Source organism: Stegostoma tigrinum, chromosome 10 (genome assembly GCF_030684315.1).
Source record: "Stegostoma tigrinum isolate sSteTig4 chromosome 10, sSteTig4.hap1, whole genome shotgun sequence".
In the NCBI taxonomy this organism is placed as follows: domain Eukaryota; kingdom Metazoa; phylum Chordata; class Chondrichthyes; order Orectolobiformes; family Stegostomatidae; genus Stegostoma; species Stegostoma tigrinum.
This window is the reverse complement of record NC_081363.1, coordinates 82,384,406-82,400,854: the sequence shown is the minus strand read 5'-3', so window position 1 is coordinate 82,400,854 and position 16,449 is coordinate 82,384,406. Positions and strand designations below refer to the sequence as shown.

Genomic DNA, 16,449 nt, shown 5'->3' with positions numbered 1-16,449 from the left:
CTGGCTATTTAGTGAATAAACATGCTACCCGGTGTGGTGCTCATCTGTACAAACCAGAAGAACCCAAGTTTGATATGGTCTTTGAACTAAGTTGAAACGAAAACAGAAATTGCTGGAGAAACAGAAATGCTGCAGATCTGGCAGCATCCATGGAGAGAAAAACAAGAGTTAACTTTTCAAGTCCCATAAGACTCTTGTTCAGAACTGAAGTACTTACCAGTACTGTTTTGCACAATTTTGCAAGTCTGCCAGTTATCAGTTTCTCCAAGTTCAAACGGTATCTGTGAAGCTTGACCCCACAAGACCCATCACCTTCAGATGGAAAGAGAAGAAAAAAAGCTATTTTTATGCTTTAATCCGACTAAACAGTGTTTCATTTATCTCACTATGTTAAAGCCTACTCCATCGTTACATTATTGCATATTATGTAATTGATTTTACTTTCCCATTCTGAAACTGATTTGGAATCAAAACCAAACCATCTGGCATTCAGCACAGCCATGAGATGTTATCCGAACATCAATATCGGGTATGGTGCACACATGTTCTGATCCTGAAGGACTGCCTTTTCCAATTGTAAACAATTGCTGGCATGCTGTCCCTTCTATAGTCTAAGTCTAACACCACAACAGGGTTTGCCACTTCATCACCTGTTTCCTAGCCACCTTAATCACAGCCATTAATCTACAGATCTGCTTCTCACAGCACAGCCTGCAGTCACTGTCTTTGTTCTGTTTTTTGCTGCTGCTGATCTATCTTCTTTCCAGTCTCTAGGTTGAGCACTGGATGTATTCAAATCAGCCATAACAAACTCTCTGTACAGAATGCAAAAATATTGGTGTAGGTTTCTCAACTTCGACCATTTTTCTGATGGCATTCTGCTGTCATTCTTTGTGCAGTGTGAAAGCAGAACTGAAGCCAAGAACATCAGACCACGAATACAACTTTCCCTCCTTTGCTCTTCTCAATCAGTTCTTTGAAAGGATAAATGAGGTGGAGACCCATGTTACCACCACTGGCTTTTGGGACCCATGTGAAATGAAATTAAAGATATCTGAAGTATAATAATAGAATTGTAGGTTGCCAGCAAATGAGAATACTTCAGATGTCATTTGTATAAGTGATTTAGATGAGAATATAGGAATCATGGCTAGCAAGTTTGTAATGTCACCAAAGTTGGTGGCATCTTAGAGACAGTGTAGAAGGTTTTCCAAGATTACAAAGGGATCTTGACTAAATGGATCAATGGGCTGAAAAATGGCAGATGGAGTTAGTTCAATCAGGATAAATGCAAGGTATTGTATTTTCATACACAAGGGTAGGGCTTATACAGTTAATGGTAAGGCCTTGGTTAGTGTTGTAGAACAGAGGAACCTAGGGGTATAGTAACATAATTCTTCGAAGTTTGCGTCACATATAGTAGACAGGGTGATTAAAAAAGATGTTTGGCACGCTTGCCTTCATTGCTGAGTCCTTTGAGTATAGGAGTTGGGAAGCCACATGGACATTGTGCAGGACATTGATGAGGCCTCTTCTGGAATACTGTGACCAGTTATAGGAAGGATATTAGTAAGCTGGAGAGGATTCAGAAGAGATTTACCAGGATGTTGCCAGGTGTGAAAGGTTTGAGCTATAAAGAAAGACTGGATGGGCTGTTAGAGAGATAGTAGGAACTCCCGATGCTGGAGAATCTGAGACAACAAGGTGTAGAGCTGGATGAAGAGAGCAGGCCAAGCAGCATCAGACAAACAGGAAAGCTGACATTTCAGGTCTAGACCCTTCAGAATTGGGTTCCCATTTCTGAAGAAGGGTCTAGACCTGAAACATCAGCTGTACTGCTCCTCTGATGCTGCTTGGCATGCTGTGTTCATCCAGCTCTACAAATGGACAGGCTGTAACTTCTTTCAATAGTAGGTTGAGAGGCGAACTTTATAGAAATTTATAAAATAATAAGGGGTTAAAGGTAGGGTCACTGGCAGTTGTTTTTACTTTAGGGTGGGGGATTTGAAGATTAAGAGGCACATTTTTAAGGTAATAGGAGAGAGATGTAAAAAAGACATGAAGGGCAAAACCTTTTACACAGAGGGTCGTTCACGTGTGGAATGAACTTCCGGAGGAAGTAGTAAATATGAGTACAATTACAACTTCTAAAAGAAATTTGAATAAATACATGAATAGGAAAGTTTTGGAGGTATGTGGGCCAGGCGCAGGTAGATGGGACTACTTTAGTTTGGGATTAGGTTCACCATGGACTGGTTGGACTGAAGGGTCTGTTTCTGTGCTGTATGACTCTGAGTCTATGTGATATGAATGGCCTATTATCAAGGGCATACCATCCAAGCTCACATCTCTTGTAGGTAACTGTGATAGGCAAATTAACTCTCTCAATTTTCTTCCTCTTCAAGGCAGCCTACGATAAAATCAGAAAAGCGAAAAAGCAGGCAGCAGAGAGGAACCAAAAACTCGACAGCAAGAGAAAAAAAGTAAAGCTTGGTATGTGAAATCGTAAAAAGCAATGCAAGTACATTGAGCTGGCAGATGAAGCACCGGGGTTTGAACTATTACAGCATTGGACAGTCCAGGGTGTGCTGTCTTTTGCCTGAATAACATCTGTGTAGCATCAAAATGCTTGTAAAGAGACTCTCTGAACAGATTTAAAGCTGGCTTGAAGTTTTTCTTTGGTTGACCTTGGAGCCCTTGACAGAGCAGATCAGAAGGGACATACCTAAATGTTATCAGTCCAAGTGCTACCCATTTCTGAAATTAGATGCATAAAGTGGGCAAAGGGTTCCCTTGAAACTCATAATGATGTACCTCACAATCACTATTGCAACCAATCAACACTTTCAAACAGAATGGTCATTGTTGTATGATCAATGAACAGATGGTAATTGCACTACCGTTTGAAATATGTTGTAGTAGCAGGGAAAGAAAGTCAAAGAATATGTTGCTTCCATCAGAACATCAAAACTTATATTCTCAAGATCATTTTCAGTCCTCTTGCCTTTTTCCCTATAGTCTGTAGTGAATGTGCTGTGCCACCTGTAATGGCTTCATTGTCTGCCTGGTTGCAAGATATTGATTGATGTGAGCTGGCATTTGTGTTGTTTCCTCGTTCTTTCATTCTCCAATCAAGGAGTTTTTTTTGATCTGAGGGTCATTACCTTTACAGTGATTTAAAGGGTTTTACTTCAACAGCCAGCTGAAAAGTTTGTTTTCCTCATTGCAGACCATAAACCATGGGAGAAATTGCAGGCAGCCACTCATGTTCCATTAGTCCCATTGTGAATGACTTTTGTGACCATCAACAAAATATTATTGAGTGACAATTTAAGATGAGGGGACACATATCAGCTGCCCATGGTTTGATTATTATTGTGGGACAGTCATAAAACATGTTGAATCTAAACTGATCCTTGACCTGTACTGATACAATCTGGATTTGGTTCCTCATTTCATTCACATGTTGATTTTGAATTTCAGCTGTATTAAGTGTTGCCAGACTCCTCCACACAAATTAAATGGTTAATCATTTGGCACCCCTCTTTGTACTTTCTTTCTGTGTGGCAAACAATTTCATTGACTGACTGCCACTTGTAGTTTCCTGATGCCAGGGCTAATACACTGTATCTGAATTTGAAACAGACTAAAAACTCATGAAAGTTTCCTCTGAGTATTGCTAGTAAGAATTCAGTCTGAAATACTTTTGGATTCAGTGTATCAGCTAAAAGCTCCTGCTCATTCAATTTTGGAAGTAATCTTGTTCAAAGGTCACAGGACCCATGGACCATATTTACACAATGAAGGCAATAGGCTTGAGTGGGAATATACCCAAATCGGCCGATCCAGCTCCATGGAATTGAACGTGCACACTTTTTTCACACTATCAAGTTGGGCCTACTGCCTCTGGAGAAAATTTGGAGGTGACCGTACCTTGGTGAATGGCTCAAACTCTTCCATGTCGTCTTATGTACCATGCCACGTTCATGCCATCCAATGCAGCTGTGCCACCTCCAGAGGTACTCTCTCAGTATCAACCAGGACGGATCTCTGGAACCACGTGGAAATTAAAAAAAAATCCTGGCAACATTTTTAAATATCTCTGTAATCAGTCTTACTCAGTGAAAATCAACATGTGGTGCAGAAGTAGAAAATGGTACTGAAAGAGAAGCTTCTCTAAAGTTGGGTAAAGCATTATCCATTATTTAGTTGTGCCCACTTGACCATGTTTAATTCTAACAATAAGCAGTGTCAATGAATATGTTCCTTTGTATGGTACTACAAAAACATCAATTGAAATCTGTCGAACAGTTTGAAACTCCGCGTGAGGAACATGCAAAAGTTTCCCAGTTATTGGTATTGATAGGCTATTATGTCTGAACTTAATTACAGGTAAAACTGTTGTTCAATTTTAGATTTGGAGGCTCGTGAAAGAGAAGCCCAGCTCAATGAAGAAGAGGAAATTAAGATTGCAAAGAATTTAGATGAAGTGGTAAGTGCAAGATCAGTTCAGAACTCTGTAAGATGTTAAATTCAGGTGAATTAGCATTCTGCCAAAGGTCAAGTTCACACAGAAACGTTACCATTTTATTGAGGTACTTAAATGCTGCCATCCAGTGAAATCATATGACAGTATAAGCACAGCACATCAGTGACAAAAAGCAGATAACATTTGATTCACTGATGCTGATTCCTCATTGAACAGGTAATGTGAAAGGAAGCTTGTAATCTTTTAAGCAGCATGTTGCCGCATATGGAAGGTTTGAGTTATAAAGAAAGGCTTAGATAGGCTGGGACTTCATTCACTGAAGTGTAGCAGGTTGAGAGGCGACCTTATAAGAGTTCATAAAATAATGGGGGAGTACAGAAAAAGTTCATGGCAGTTGTCTTTTCCCTAGGATGTGTGATTTCAAGAATAGGGGGCACATTTTTAAGGTGAGAGGAGAGAGATTTTAAGAAAAAGGACATGAGGGGAAAATGCTATACATAGAGGGTGGTTTGCACGTGGAATGAACTTCCTGAGGAAGTGGTGGATGTGGTTGCAATTACAGCATCTAAAAGATATTTGGATAAGTACATTAATAGGAAAGGCTTGGAGGGATATGGGCTAGGAGCAGGCAGGTGGGGCTAGTTTGGTTTGGTATTACATTCAGTATGGACTGATTGGACTGAAGGGTCTGTTTCTCTGCTATATAACTCTATGGCTCGATGCAAATATTAAAAGAGTGGTCACAGAAAAGGTTTGGCCTGTTAAAGATCAAAGGCAAAATGTCCAAACTAAACATCATGTTGGAAGGTAAGCATGGGAAAGCTCCTAAATGTGTGCTTAGTATCTAGTAGCACGGAAAAGAGAATGCTACTGATATCATATTAAAGGAATGGGATTTAAAACAGATGAAGAGATGCATTAACAGTGCCGAAAATAGTAAAATCATTTGGTCAGGGTAGGATCCATTGTACTTAGGGGAAATTGTGGGTGCAAACTGTGAGCCTCAAAATCACCTTAGTGCCAAAATACTAGGATTACACATCTTACACCCAAGAAAAGAAAAGTGGAGCATGCTATATCCTGCAACTACAGGTCAAATGTTGGTGACGGTAAAGTTAATTGCTAGTTGGAAATTTATGGTCATCTAAATGAAAGCCAACAAGGGATATATGAAACTAAATTATTTTTAACTAATTTGATTGAGTGCTTGGATGAAATAACAGCAAATATTGATGATGGTAGACTGGTTGAGGTGAGTAGATGTTCAAAAGGTATTCAAAGACAAACTACATAACAGACTTCTTGGGTAAATTGAAACCCCATAGATGAACTGGTCATTGCCTGGTCGGACATTTGAAATAATCAATTATGGTAAAACTACTAGAAATAATTATATAGATTAAATATTTTGTTAAAAGTAAAATTACTTCACACTAAAGTGCTAGTAGAACAAGGGGACATCAAGTCAGCCAAAGACAAATATAAGGCTGGGATCAGATATCTCTCTCTCACACAAAATGATCAATACGTGGAATAGACTCTGAGAAATAGACACAAAAATCTTTGGAATCAGTCATGAAAATGATACATGCTACTCTGGAGGAGAGAGAACAATAGGCTCTCCGGATGGATGAGCTAATACTCATACTACCTTGTAAAAAGTTTGTCTGAAATGGCTATGATATTTACCAGTCAATAAATTACATTGTCGAACACTCATCTACCCTGTTTTCTTCCAATGTGGGGTTTTATGAGCTACACAGGCCATCTTTATGGAACCATGAGCAAAACATCTGAATTAGCAGACAAACTGGAACTGGCATAACAAGACTATTCCTTCTCATTTCCAGTCCATCCTCGATTGAAAAGCAACCTTTTTTCTTCTGATGGACAGTTTAGCATGTGGGGCGTGCTGAAATTCCAGACAACAAGGTTTACATTATGCAAGTCAATACATTGCCTTACATACGTTGCTAATACAAAGTTTTACTATGCTGTACTCAAAGTAGGTAACTAAGTGTGTATCGCACACCATATGGTCTGCATGTCCCCAAGCACATTGCAACCAATAATGTGGTTTTAAATTGTTTTTCTGTGGACTACCAGTAGCGGCCAATTTAAATGCCGTGAAATGTCCATAAAACAAAGGTGAAGTGGTACATTTGAGGCTGCTGGTGACGGTTGTTCTTCTTTAAATGGTGCCTAGTGATCTTTTCCACTTACCTGAATACAGTTTCAGTTCAATAGCCAATCCAATAGGTAACATCTTGAACACTGCTGAATTGCCTTTGTAGACAGTGTATCACATCAATTTTGAAACTACGGCCTTCTGACTTGGTGACAGCAAGTAATGGCTGAGATTTGGTTTGGGTTCCCCAGGTTTGGATACCGTGAACAAACTAGAGAAGAATCAAGAACTGGCATTTAAAAAAATCAAACATTGTGGAAGGACTATTTGGTCAAAAATTCGTGGTCAATTTGTACCAAAAGCTGTTAATTTTCCTTTTCATGAAGGTAGGTGATGTGCAGTGCGGATGTTATGTTGAGTTATTAACAGTAGGAATGTGGAGAGGTGATGGTAGGAGATAGAGTCATTAGTTCAACCTCCCAGAAAGCATCCAACTGGATCTGGTGAACCTAGTGCTGCCATCAAGTCAAACTGGAGCCTTTCACAAATGCAAATGTATTACGCAGTGTAAACTCTAATTACAGGTCAGGCAATGCATGTAACATATACAGGAAAGTTGTAACTAGTAATATGTGTTGCTGGAACACTACGTCCGCTGTTCATTTTTGTTTAAAATAATAACTAACTTCAGGTTGTTCTCCCATTGTGTAACCCCAAATTGGATGTGTTGATGCCAAAAAGTAAATTGGCAGATGCTAGTGAGCTGGACTTGAAGCGCACTGGGGAGAAATGATGATTTTCTTGTGCAAAAATTACTAAATGACTTCCTTTCTTGAGTAAATTTAGTTCTGGGGGATAGAACACATTTCAAATTCTCTCAATTAATCTTGGGTGCTGCAGGGTATGCTTGAGTCCAAGTGTTCAGAGCCAAGATGTCTCTTTCTGGAGATACAAAGCAGATTTGGTGCTCATGGCATGGCTCTGAAACCTGATAGACATACATTTAGTCATGGTAATCATGAATAATCCGTATCCATAGCATTTTCTGTATTAGTGCTATTGCAGCTCATCTTTCACCTCTTTACAGCTGTCAACATGGTCAATCCAATCATCCTGTCCAATCAATACAGTCCATTTTATTTTTATTTCTGTAGGGCAGTTTTTGCTTAGTTCCACACTTAATAAAAATGACAATTTAGAAACAGGCCATTGAGTCTGACCAGGCCACATTGGTATTTGTACTCCATAAGGATAGTTATTTCAATCCTATGTACCTGCTTTGTTTCTGTTTATCTATGTTCTCCTCTCTTTAAATTATCAAATTCAGCTATTCTTAAATGTCTCACCTATTTAGTTGTTCTGTCACTTCACAAGTCTCCCAGGAAACTCCCCTTAGCTTCTTTTTTACCTTGTGTATGCACTGTCCTTTAACAATACCATTTGAAATAACATATATGTTGGTTACCTGCTCTTCCACCACAGCATCACTGTTGTAACCCATTCACTCCCTCAGCATTATCGGGTTATATCCAGTCTTCCAAGCTCGTCACTATGAAGATTACATCTGTTGTCTTAATACCCAATTTACAAACACTGCTTGTTCACTATTGACTCAAGCCCTCCTAGTCACGATTTCTGGCTGTGCCTAACAATACCCATGCTGAGCTTCTGACCACCTCATCTCGCAATTACAAAAAATTGCTCGTCTCTATCTCCTCAATTGCATGCAGTATAGACCATGTACTATTGAATACCTGATTTATGCCTTTGTCTCCTCAAGACTCGATTATTCCAAAGCAATCCATTCACATTTTTCACATTTCTCATCAGATGCAATGGATTAAACAAACCCTATCCAGCACAATGTCTTCCTGCTCGTCACACTGACATTAGTTTTCTTCCAGGCTATACGTTATAGATATTAATTTCTCACCCATTTGTTCTTTTCCGATCTCTTCACAGACTCACTCCTCACTTTATAATGGCTTCTAGCACTGCAACTCCCACAGCATCAAACTGTTTCTCTGCCTTCAAACATTTACACTGCTTTTATCAGCTGTGCCTTCAGCCACCTCAATTACAGTCTGTGAATTTTTTCTTAAATCTCTCTGACTGTTTCTCCTGATCTCCCTTGCTTGCTTCAAGTGCCTTGTTTCTCCTCATGTCTCTGTGAAGCAACTTAATGGTGCTTTTTGAGGGCAAGTTGTTGCAAAATACCTCTGACACATCAACTTCCAGAATTACTGTCTGATAAAATAATGATTTTGTATCTTGGATTTATTTTTAGTTATTCAGGATTTAAGCTACTATCTGCTGCTTCGCTAAGTTACATGTTGGAAGATCGCCATTTCGACTATAGGAAACAAAATCGTATAATTCTCTTGGCTAAGTGAACAGGACATGTAGGATAAAAGATAAAAGTGTTGATGCAAACATATTGAAAAGTGGAAAGGTAATCTCGGTTTGCTTTAATGGTTTTGAATTAATTGCTGGTGTTGATAGCTCTGTGATTGCTCAGCTTTTGGTGAACCTTGATTTTGTTTTAGTCTTGGTTTCACTGCCAGTAACAGCATTTTTGCTTTAACCAGCTCTTTGAGTCGACTGGCAGCTTGAGACTGATCATTAATCATGTGAGGAAAAGTCTAGTTGACATTCCAAGAGCACTCTTGTGGTCTTCACTCTGGTACTCAGCTTCTGTGTATAGCCGTGGCTTAAGTACATTTTGCAGAGATTTTAGCTCATAGGGAAATTAATTTGTTTCTGAGCTGTAATGAACTCATGAAGGCAAGCAGGATTGGAGAAAAGCACAGATTTTAAATACTTAAATCTGCTCAATGATTGAATGTCCTGTTCTTTTTCAGAATATGGCTATATTTTAGCGTTTATGAATTGTAGTCAAGCTGTGAATGCAAGAAAACACAAATTGTAAAAAGTGGAGGAAAATAAGTGCAATATCAGTTTATCAAGGAAGAGAATTGGAAAACTGAGAAGTTATGTTAAACTGCTACAGAAGCTTGCTTAAAGCACAGAGAATGAAGTGGACAGCTCAGTTCTCCATATGTTAAAGAGAGTATAATCACTATATATTGTGCAAAAATATTTCCAGAGAATAATGTTATCTGGAAAGGATGAGCAGTCTATGGCTGAATTCTCCAAAAAAGAGAAAACTCGGGTGACAATCTTACAGAGGTCTTATGATTAGATTCCCTACAGTGTGGAAACAGGCCCTTCATCCCAACAAGTCCACACCACTTCTTGAAGCATCCCACCCAGACCCAGCCCCCTATAACCCACACACCCCTGAACACTACGGGCAATTTAGCATGGCCAATCCACCTAACCTGCACATCTTTGGACTGTGGGAGGGAACTGGAGCACCCGGAGGAAACCCACACAGACACGGGGAGAATGTGCAAACTCTACACAGACAGTCGCCCGAGGCGGGAATGTGCCCATATAATCTGCTGCCCATACAGTCTGCTACCTTTGTCATTCTAGCTGGTAGTGGATGTGCTGTCCAAGGAGCCTTGATGAATTTTTACTGTGCATCTTGTGGGTGGTACACACTGCTGCTACTGAGCATCAGTGGTGGAAGGTGTGAATGTTTGTGGATGTGATGCTGAGAAGATGTTTACAGTTGTGAGGGAGTTCAATCAAAGAGAGTCAATAAGGAATTCAGAAGATAGTTATTCATTCAGAAAGAGCTTAGAATGTGGAGTCTGCTTCTACAATGAATAGATAGGTGAGCTGATTTGACTGGATACGTTTAATGGGAAGCTGGATAAAATGTTAGGGAAGAAAAGAATAGCAGCCTTTGCTGATGGAGTGCAGTGAAGTAGCTGGGAGGAAGCCTTATGTACAGCTGGCCCTTAAATTCAATAAAGCATTGCATATGGTCTCTAAAAAAAGTATCAGGGAGCGCTACGTTGTCAAGAGATACAACTCTTCAGGTGACCTGTTGGACCAACCTGTTCAGTTGAGAATTCAATATTCTTATGCATTGTTTAAAGAAGGGTAGTGATTGTTCCCTTAGTTTTAACCAAATTCTGTTTTTACCCTAGCATTTTGCTTTTTTTGGTGTTATAAGTTATTTCCTAATTGCAGTTGGAGAAGGAAAGAAAATAAAGTAGGTCAGGGAACCCAATCACAAACTTTGCAATTGTCCCACAGGATTTTTTTTCATCTTGTTTGGATGAGAGTAAGTGTTGTAGGCTGGATGAGATAACTGGCCCTTTTTACTGTGGAAAGGAAGTAGTGTACTACTTAAATGGAAAATCACTGCAGAATTCTGAGGTGCAGACGAATCAAAATGTTCCAGAAAATGAAGTTAATCCCCAGGTAGAAATCCTAACTAAGAAGGCCAATGGAATGCGATCCTTTATTATGAGAGGAATTTAACATAAAAGTAAGGAATTATGTTTCAGTTACATCGGGCATTGATGAGACTGCATCTTGGATACTGTGTGCAGTTTTGCTCTCCTCATTTAAAGAAGAATGTGAATATATTAGAGGCAGTTCTGAGGAGGATCATGAGATTGATACTTGGATTGAGCGTTTTGCCTAGGTTGTTCAAGATGGTCATGTTTTTACTAGCATGTCATTGAGTAAGGGCTGACATTTATGAGATCCTTAACTGTCTTGATGAGTTGGACGTGGAAATGATGTTTCCTCCTTTAGGTGAGGCAGAACCACTGGACAGTGATTTAAAATTAGGAGTCAGCCTTTTAGGACAGAGATGAGGGATTTTTTTTCTTGAAGGATTGTGAGACTTTGAACAGAAGGCATTGAATGTAGGGTCTTTGAATACTTTTAAGGTAGAGTAGATGACTTCTTGTGGTGCAAGCAAATTGAAGGTTGTCCAAGCTGGATGGGAACATGAAATTCGGAGCACGAACAGATCAGCAATGATTGTAATGAGTCATTGAGGAGAGCTGAAGGGCTGAAAGTTCCTACATCTTCTCCTAATTCATGTGTTTATAATTGACTTTCACTATGAAGTCTATTCATTGGTGATGCATAACCTTAAATAAAAGAACATTGTCTATTGGTGTATATGTAGTTTGGTCCTTTTGCTTTATTTCCTCAATAAAGTGATCAGAAGTTGATCTCAAGGCTTTGATTCCTCAAATTTAGATGTTTGAAGTCTGTTTTGAACGAAGCTAATTGTTGACGGATTAGTTTGACAATAATACTACTGAGGCAATAAATCAAAGACCTTCGCTCATTGTTTTTACACAGTGTAGCAGTTACTCAGAAATGCTTGAAACTGAGAATGCACCTGTGTTTGTAACGTGCAGGGAGTTCTCATGTCCTTGAGAAAAGAGGGACGTGAAATTGTCCTGTAGACCAATGTGTTACTTATAGGTTACTCTGTCCCTTTGTTCTATTACATACCTTTCTCGGCATCTGGGTTTGATTTGTGTGTTTTAATTTAAACACTGTTAAAAGCCACATCTCCTTCAAGAGTAGAGGCATGTAAGGGCTACATATGTTTTTATTTGAAAACTGTGTTTTTATAGAATCAACCAGTTGTTTTCTTTATTGTTTATTATTTATTGATGAAACCTGATGAGACTATTTTTCCCCATTCTATGTAATGGCCAAATCAGGCAAATTGACGATCTTAGTGATTAAATTCATCATTTATACATTTGTGATCATTCATGGAATTAAGGGTTTAATTTTTAGTGTACCGTTCCAATCAAGGTTGTGACATGGCCTAGTCTTGAAACAAAACAAAAAGCTTTGATTTGGTGTCTCCTTTAGCAGTGTTTGTTACAGAGATGTGAGCTGTCTAATTTCTGTTATCCCTCATTGAAGCACTTCTTGTCACAGTGCCGAGACACTCTTAGAAGTGCTCCAATACCATACATTCAATGGTTCAAATGTTATTGAACCCAATTTTGGCTGAAGATTCGATATTGCAAAGTTAAGGTTAAACTGCTGGGGCATGTCAAGTGACCAAAGCATCTTAGGAAGCATTTCAAATGGAGTGTGACAAGGTTTTACTGTGTTCTATGGAGAGAGCGATGGGGAGTTGAAAGCCCCCTATCCTTTTTGCACCTTTAGTCACAATTTTTGTAATTGGCCTCAGCATCTATTAGCTAAGAAGAACTGAAAGCAGCCAGCATTGCTGTTCCTGTTTGTTCCCTCTGCTGGAATAACAGAAGATGTAGCTGCTGAGTGAAGACAGGATCAGTATCATTTGTGATGCTCCTGTGGCTGAAATGCTTACTGACATTCATATACAAAAACTTTCATATTGCTTTCCAGCAGTTGGCTTCTATAGACCTATCTGTTAGAAAACTAGAGTCTTCTTCTAAGGAAGAGAAGCAGAAATTTAAAAGTTCCAGAAGTAATTTAATATAGTTTTATATGAAAATGGAACAGCAGTCTTACATTTGTTTTAATTTACTTCTTTTGCCGGGCATGAACTTTGTCCCAATCTTTTTTTTTCATAGAATCATAGAATCCCTGCAGTGTGGAATCAGGCCATTTGGTCTGTCGTGTCTACTCCAACCCTCTAAACAGCATCCCACCCACACCCACCCCTCTACCCTATCCTTATAATACTGCATTTTCCATGGCTAACTGACCTAGCCTGCATATCCATGAACACAATGGGCCGTTTAGCAAGGCCAATCCACCTAACCTGCACATCTTTGTACTGTGGGAGGAAATCTAAGCACCCGATGAAACCTATACAGATGTTGAGTGAATCTGCAAACTCCACATAGACAGTCACTTGAGGATAAAATTGAACCCAGGCCCCCGCTGCTATGAGGTAGCAGTGCTAGCCACTGAGCCACCATGCTGCCTTGACTGTGTGTCTGTTGCTTCTTCATTAATTTTATTGATTAATTCCTGAACAGTGATTCTCCATGTGTTTGGTCACCAACCAACAGAAGACCCTTTTGTCCTCTTGCAGATTGCCAGGCTAAGGGAAGAAGGCTCCAGACATTTAGAGGAACAGCAGAGGCTTGTCAGAGAACAAATAATGCTGGAGAGGGAGCAGAGACTGCGAGGTAAAATTGTGTTTGTTTATCAGTATTGTCATCTCGTTTCTCCTTTTTTTTCAGTCACCCTCCCATACTGTTTGCCCACGTGGATCATGATCTCATGGGTGAGGCTGATCCTTTGCTAAATTTTGAATCTTGTGGTTTAGTCTGCAGACCAGCTGTCCTGTTAATTGTAGTCATACAGCACAGAAACAGCCCCTTCAGTCCAACTTGTCCATGCTGACTGTAATCCCAAACTAAACTAGCCCAGCCTGCCTGCACTTAGCCCATATCACTCCAAACAGTTCTTATTCATGTACTTAACAAAATGTATTTTAAACAGTTGTAACTGCACCCGCATCTGCCACTTCCTCTGAAAGTTCATTGCACGTACCACTCTGTGTTTAAAAAAAAAAGTTGCCCCCATGTCCTTTTTAAAGCTTTTTTCTTCTCACTTTAAAAACGTGCCCCCTAGACTTGAATTTCCACCCCCCCCCCACCGGAAAAGACACCTGCCATTGACTGTATCTATAAACCTTATGATTTTAAAACCCATCTATAAGGCTACCCTCAACCTCCCACACTCCAGTGAAAAGAGTCCCAGCCTATGCAGCCTCTCCTTATAACTGAAATCATCCATTCCTGGCAACATTCTGGTCAATCTTTTCCGAACCCCCTCCTGCTTAATATCCTTCCTATAACAGGGTGACCAGAACTGGGCGTAGTACTCCAGAAGAGGCCTTGTTAACCTGTACAACCTCAAAATGACAACCCAACTCCTATACTTAAAGGTTTGAGCAATGAAGGCAAGCATGCTAAATGCCTCCTTAACTACCCAATTCTTAAAAATTTTGATTGAACATGTAAGACCTGACTTTTTATCTAGTAGTCTGTACTTATAAATCACTGTACACATTGCAAACTCCACAAATCCATACATGTGGTGTGGGACAGATTGTGTTGATGCAGGTGTACTGTTTACAGGATAAAATGTTCTCCATGTGAGCATGAGCAGCCTTTATTTAAACTCCTATACCTCAGGTAGATTCAGGTTTTAAAAACAGAACAAGTTATTAAAGCTTTTTCTTTATTATTTGTTGTTCAATCTGTCTTCTCTATGTGATACTTGGTTAAAAAGCCAAGAAGTAATATTGAGCCTTCTTGTGAATCTCAGACTTGGCCACATTTAAAATTTTGCGTTCAATTTTGGGAACCTTCCTTTAGGGAAAAATGCACATGTGTAGACCTGTTTCAAAGAAAGATTAATGGCATCAAAATAATGTCAAAGATGAGAGACATAGGAACACTAGCACCTGCAGGCCACTGCTACCCTCTCGCTTCTGTGACCAAACCAGTTTTGTATCCGTCTAGCCAACCCACCCCGAATCCCATGTGATTTTAGTTTTTGCACAAATCTGTCACATGGAATTTTATCAAATGCCTTACTAAAGTCCAAATAAACTACATCCACAGCTCTTCCCGCATCAATTATCTTTGTCACCTTTTCAAAAAATTCAATCAGGTTGATGAGACATGCATGTCCCCATATGAAACCATGCTGCCTGTTGCTAACTCATCTATTTTCTTCCAAATGTGCGTATATCCTGTCTCTCAGTATCTTCTCCAAGAGCTTCCCCACCGCAGATGTCAGACTCACGGCCTTGGAGTAACCTTCCTTCCTTAAACAAGGGAACAACATTGACTAATCGCCAGTCCTCTGGTCAAGGAGGATGTGACGATATTTTCTAATGCCCCAGTTATTTCTTCCATTGCCTCTCACAGGAACCTGGGAAAGATCCTGGGATTGTCTACCTTAGTGCAAGTTAGGATACCCAAAACTTCTTCCTTTAATATGTTAACATTCTCTGGAGTATTCACACGCTCATCCCTGACCTCATCATCAGGTAAGGTCCATCTCCTCAGTGAATACAATACAAAATGCTTATTTAAGGATCTCCCACTTCCTGTAGCTCCACACATAACTTCCCTCCTTTGCCCTTGAGAGGCCCTACTCTTTCCCTTGCCATCCTTTTTCTTTTAATGTATACATAAAAAGCCTTGGGATTCTCCTTGACCCTGTTTGTGAAAGACATTTCATGGCCCCTTTTAGCCTTCTTAAATGTGCATTTAAGTTCTTTTCTAATTTATCTATTTTCTTCAAGGACTTTGTGACTGTGTAGCTGCCTATACCTATTGTATGCATCCTTTTTCCTTTTGACTAAGTTTACAATTTCCCTTGTCATCCATGGTTCCTGGACTCTGCCATTCCTATCCTTCCATTTTGCAGAGACCTGCATTTATCAATTGGTCTTTAAAAGCCTTCCACATGCCAGATGTAGATTTGCCCTCAAATAACTGCTCCCAATCCACATTCCCAGTTCCTATCTAATTTGGATGTAATTGGCCCTTGCCCAATTAAACAACCTCACCCAAGAGCCACTCTTGTCCTGTCCATAACTATTCAAAATCTTATGGATTTATGGTCACTAAGCCCAAAATGCTCTCCTGCTGAAACATCAATCACCTGCCCTGGCTCATTCCCTAATACCAAGCCTAGTATGGCCTCCTCTCTCACTGGATTGTCAACATACCAGCTCAAAAAACGCACCTGGACACATACAACAAATTGCACTCCATCTGAACCCCTGGCTTTAAGGGAAACCCAGTCAATAAAAGGAAGGTTGAAGTCACTCGCCACAACTTGTCTGCGTCTTGACACCTTTCTAGTATCTGATAACTTATCTGCTCGTCTGTCTCACGTGGACTGTTGGGAGGGCTATAGAAAACTCACAGCATTGTGATTTCACTTTTCCTAGTTCTGAGCTCCATCCATA

At 39.8% G+C, this 16,449-nt stretch overlaps 1 protein-coding gene across 2 annotated transcripts in view; it reads left to right on the top strand.

Annotated features, from left to right (window-relative positions):
• dnajc17 (DnaJ (Hsp40) homolog, subfamily C, member 17) overlaps positions 1-16,449 on the top strand; it is a 130,341-nt gene that overhangs the window by 45,633 nt on the left and 68,259 nt on the right. For both annotated transcript variants that reach the window (XR_009446255.1, XM_048538441.2), the window contains exons 4-6: positions 2,406-2,493; positions 4,416-4,492; positions 13,546-13,642. Coding sequence is in view for 1 of the 2 variants with exons in the window: in XM_048538441.2 (XP_048394398.1) it covers positions 2,406-2,493; positions 4,416-4,492; positions 13,546-13,642 (262 nt within the window). In the remaining variant the exon portion in view is untranslated. The remainder of the gene's footprint in view (positions 1-2,405; positions 2,494-4,415; positions 4,493-13,545; positions 13,643-16,449) is intronic.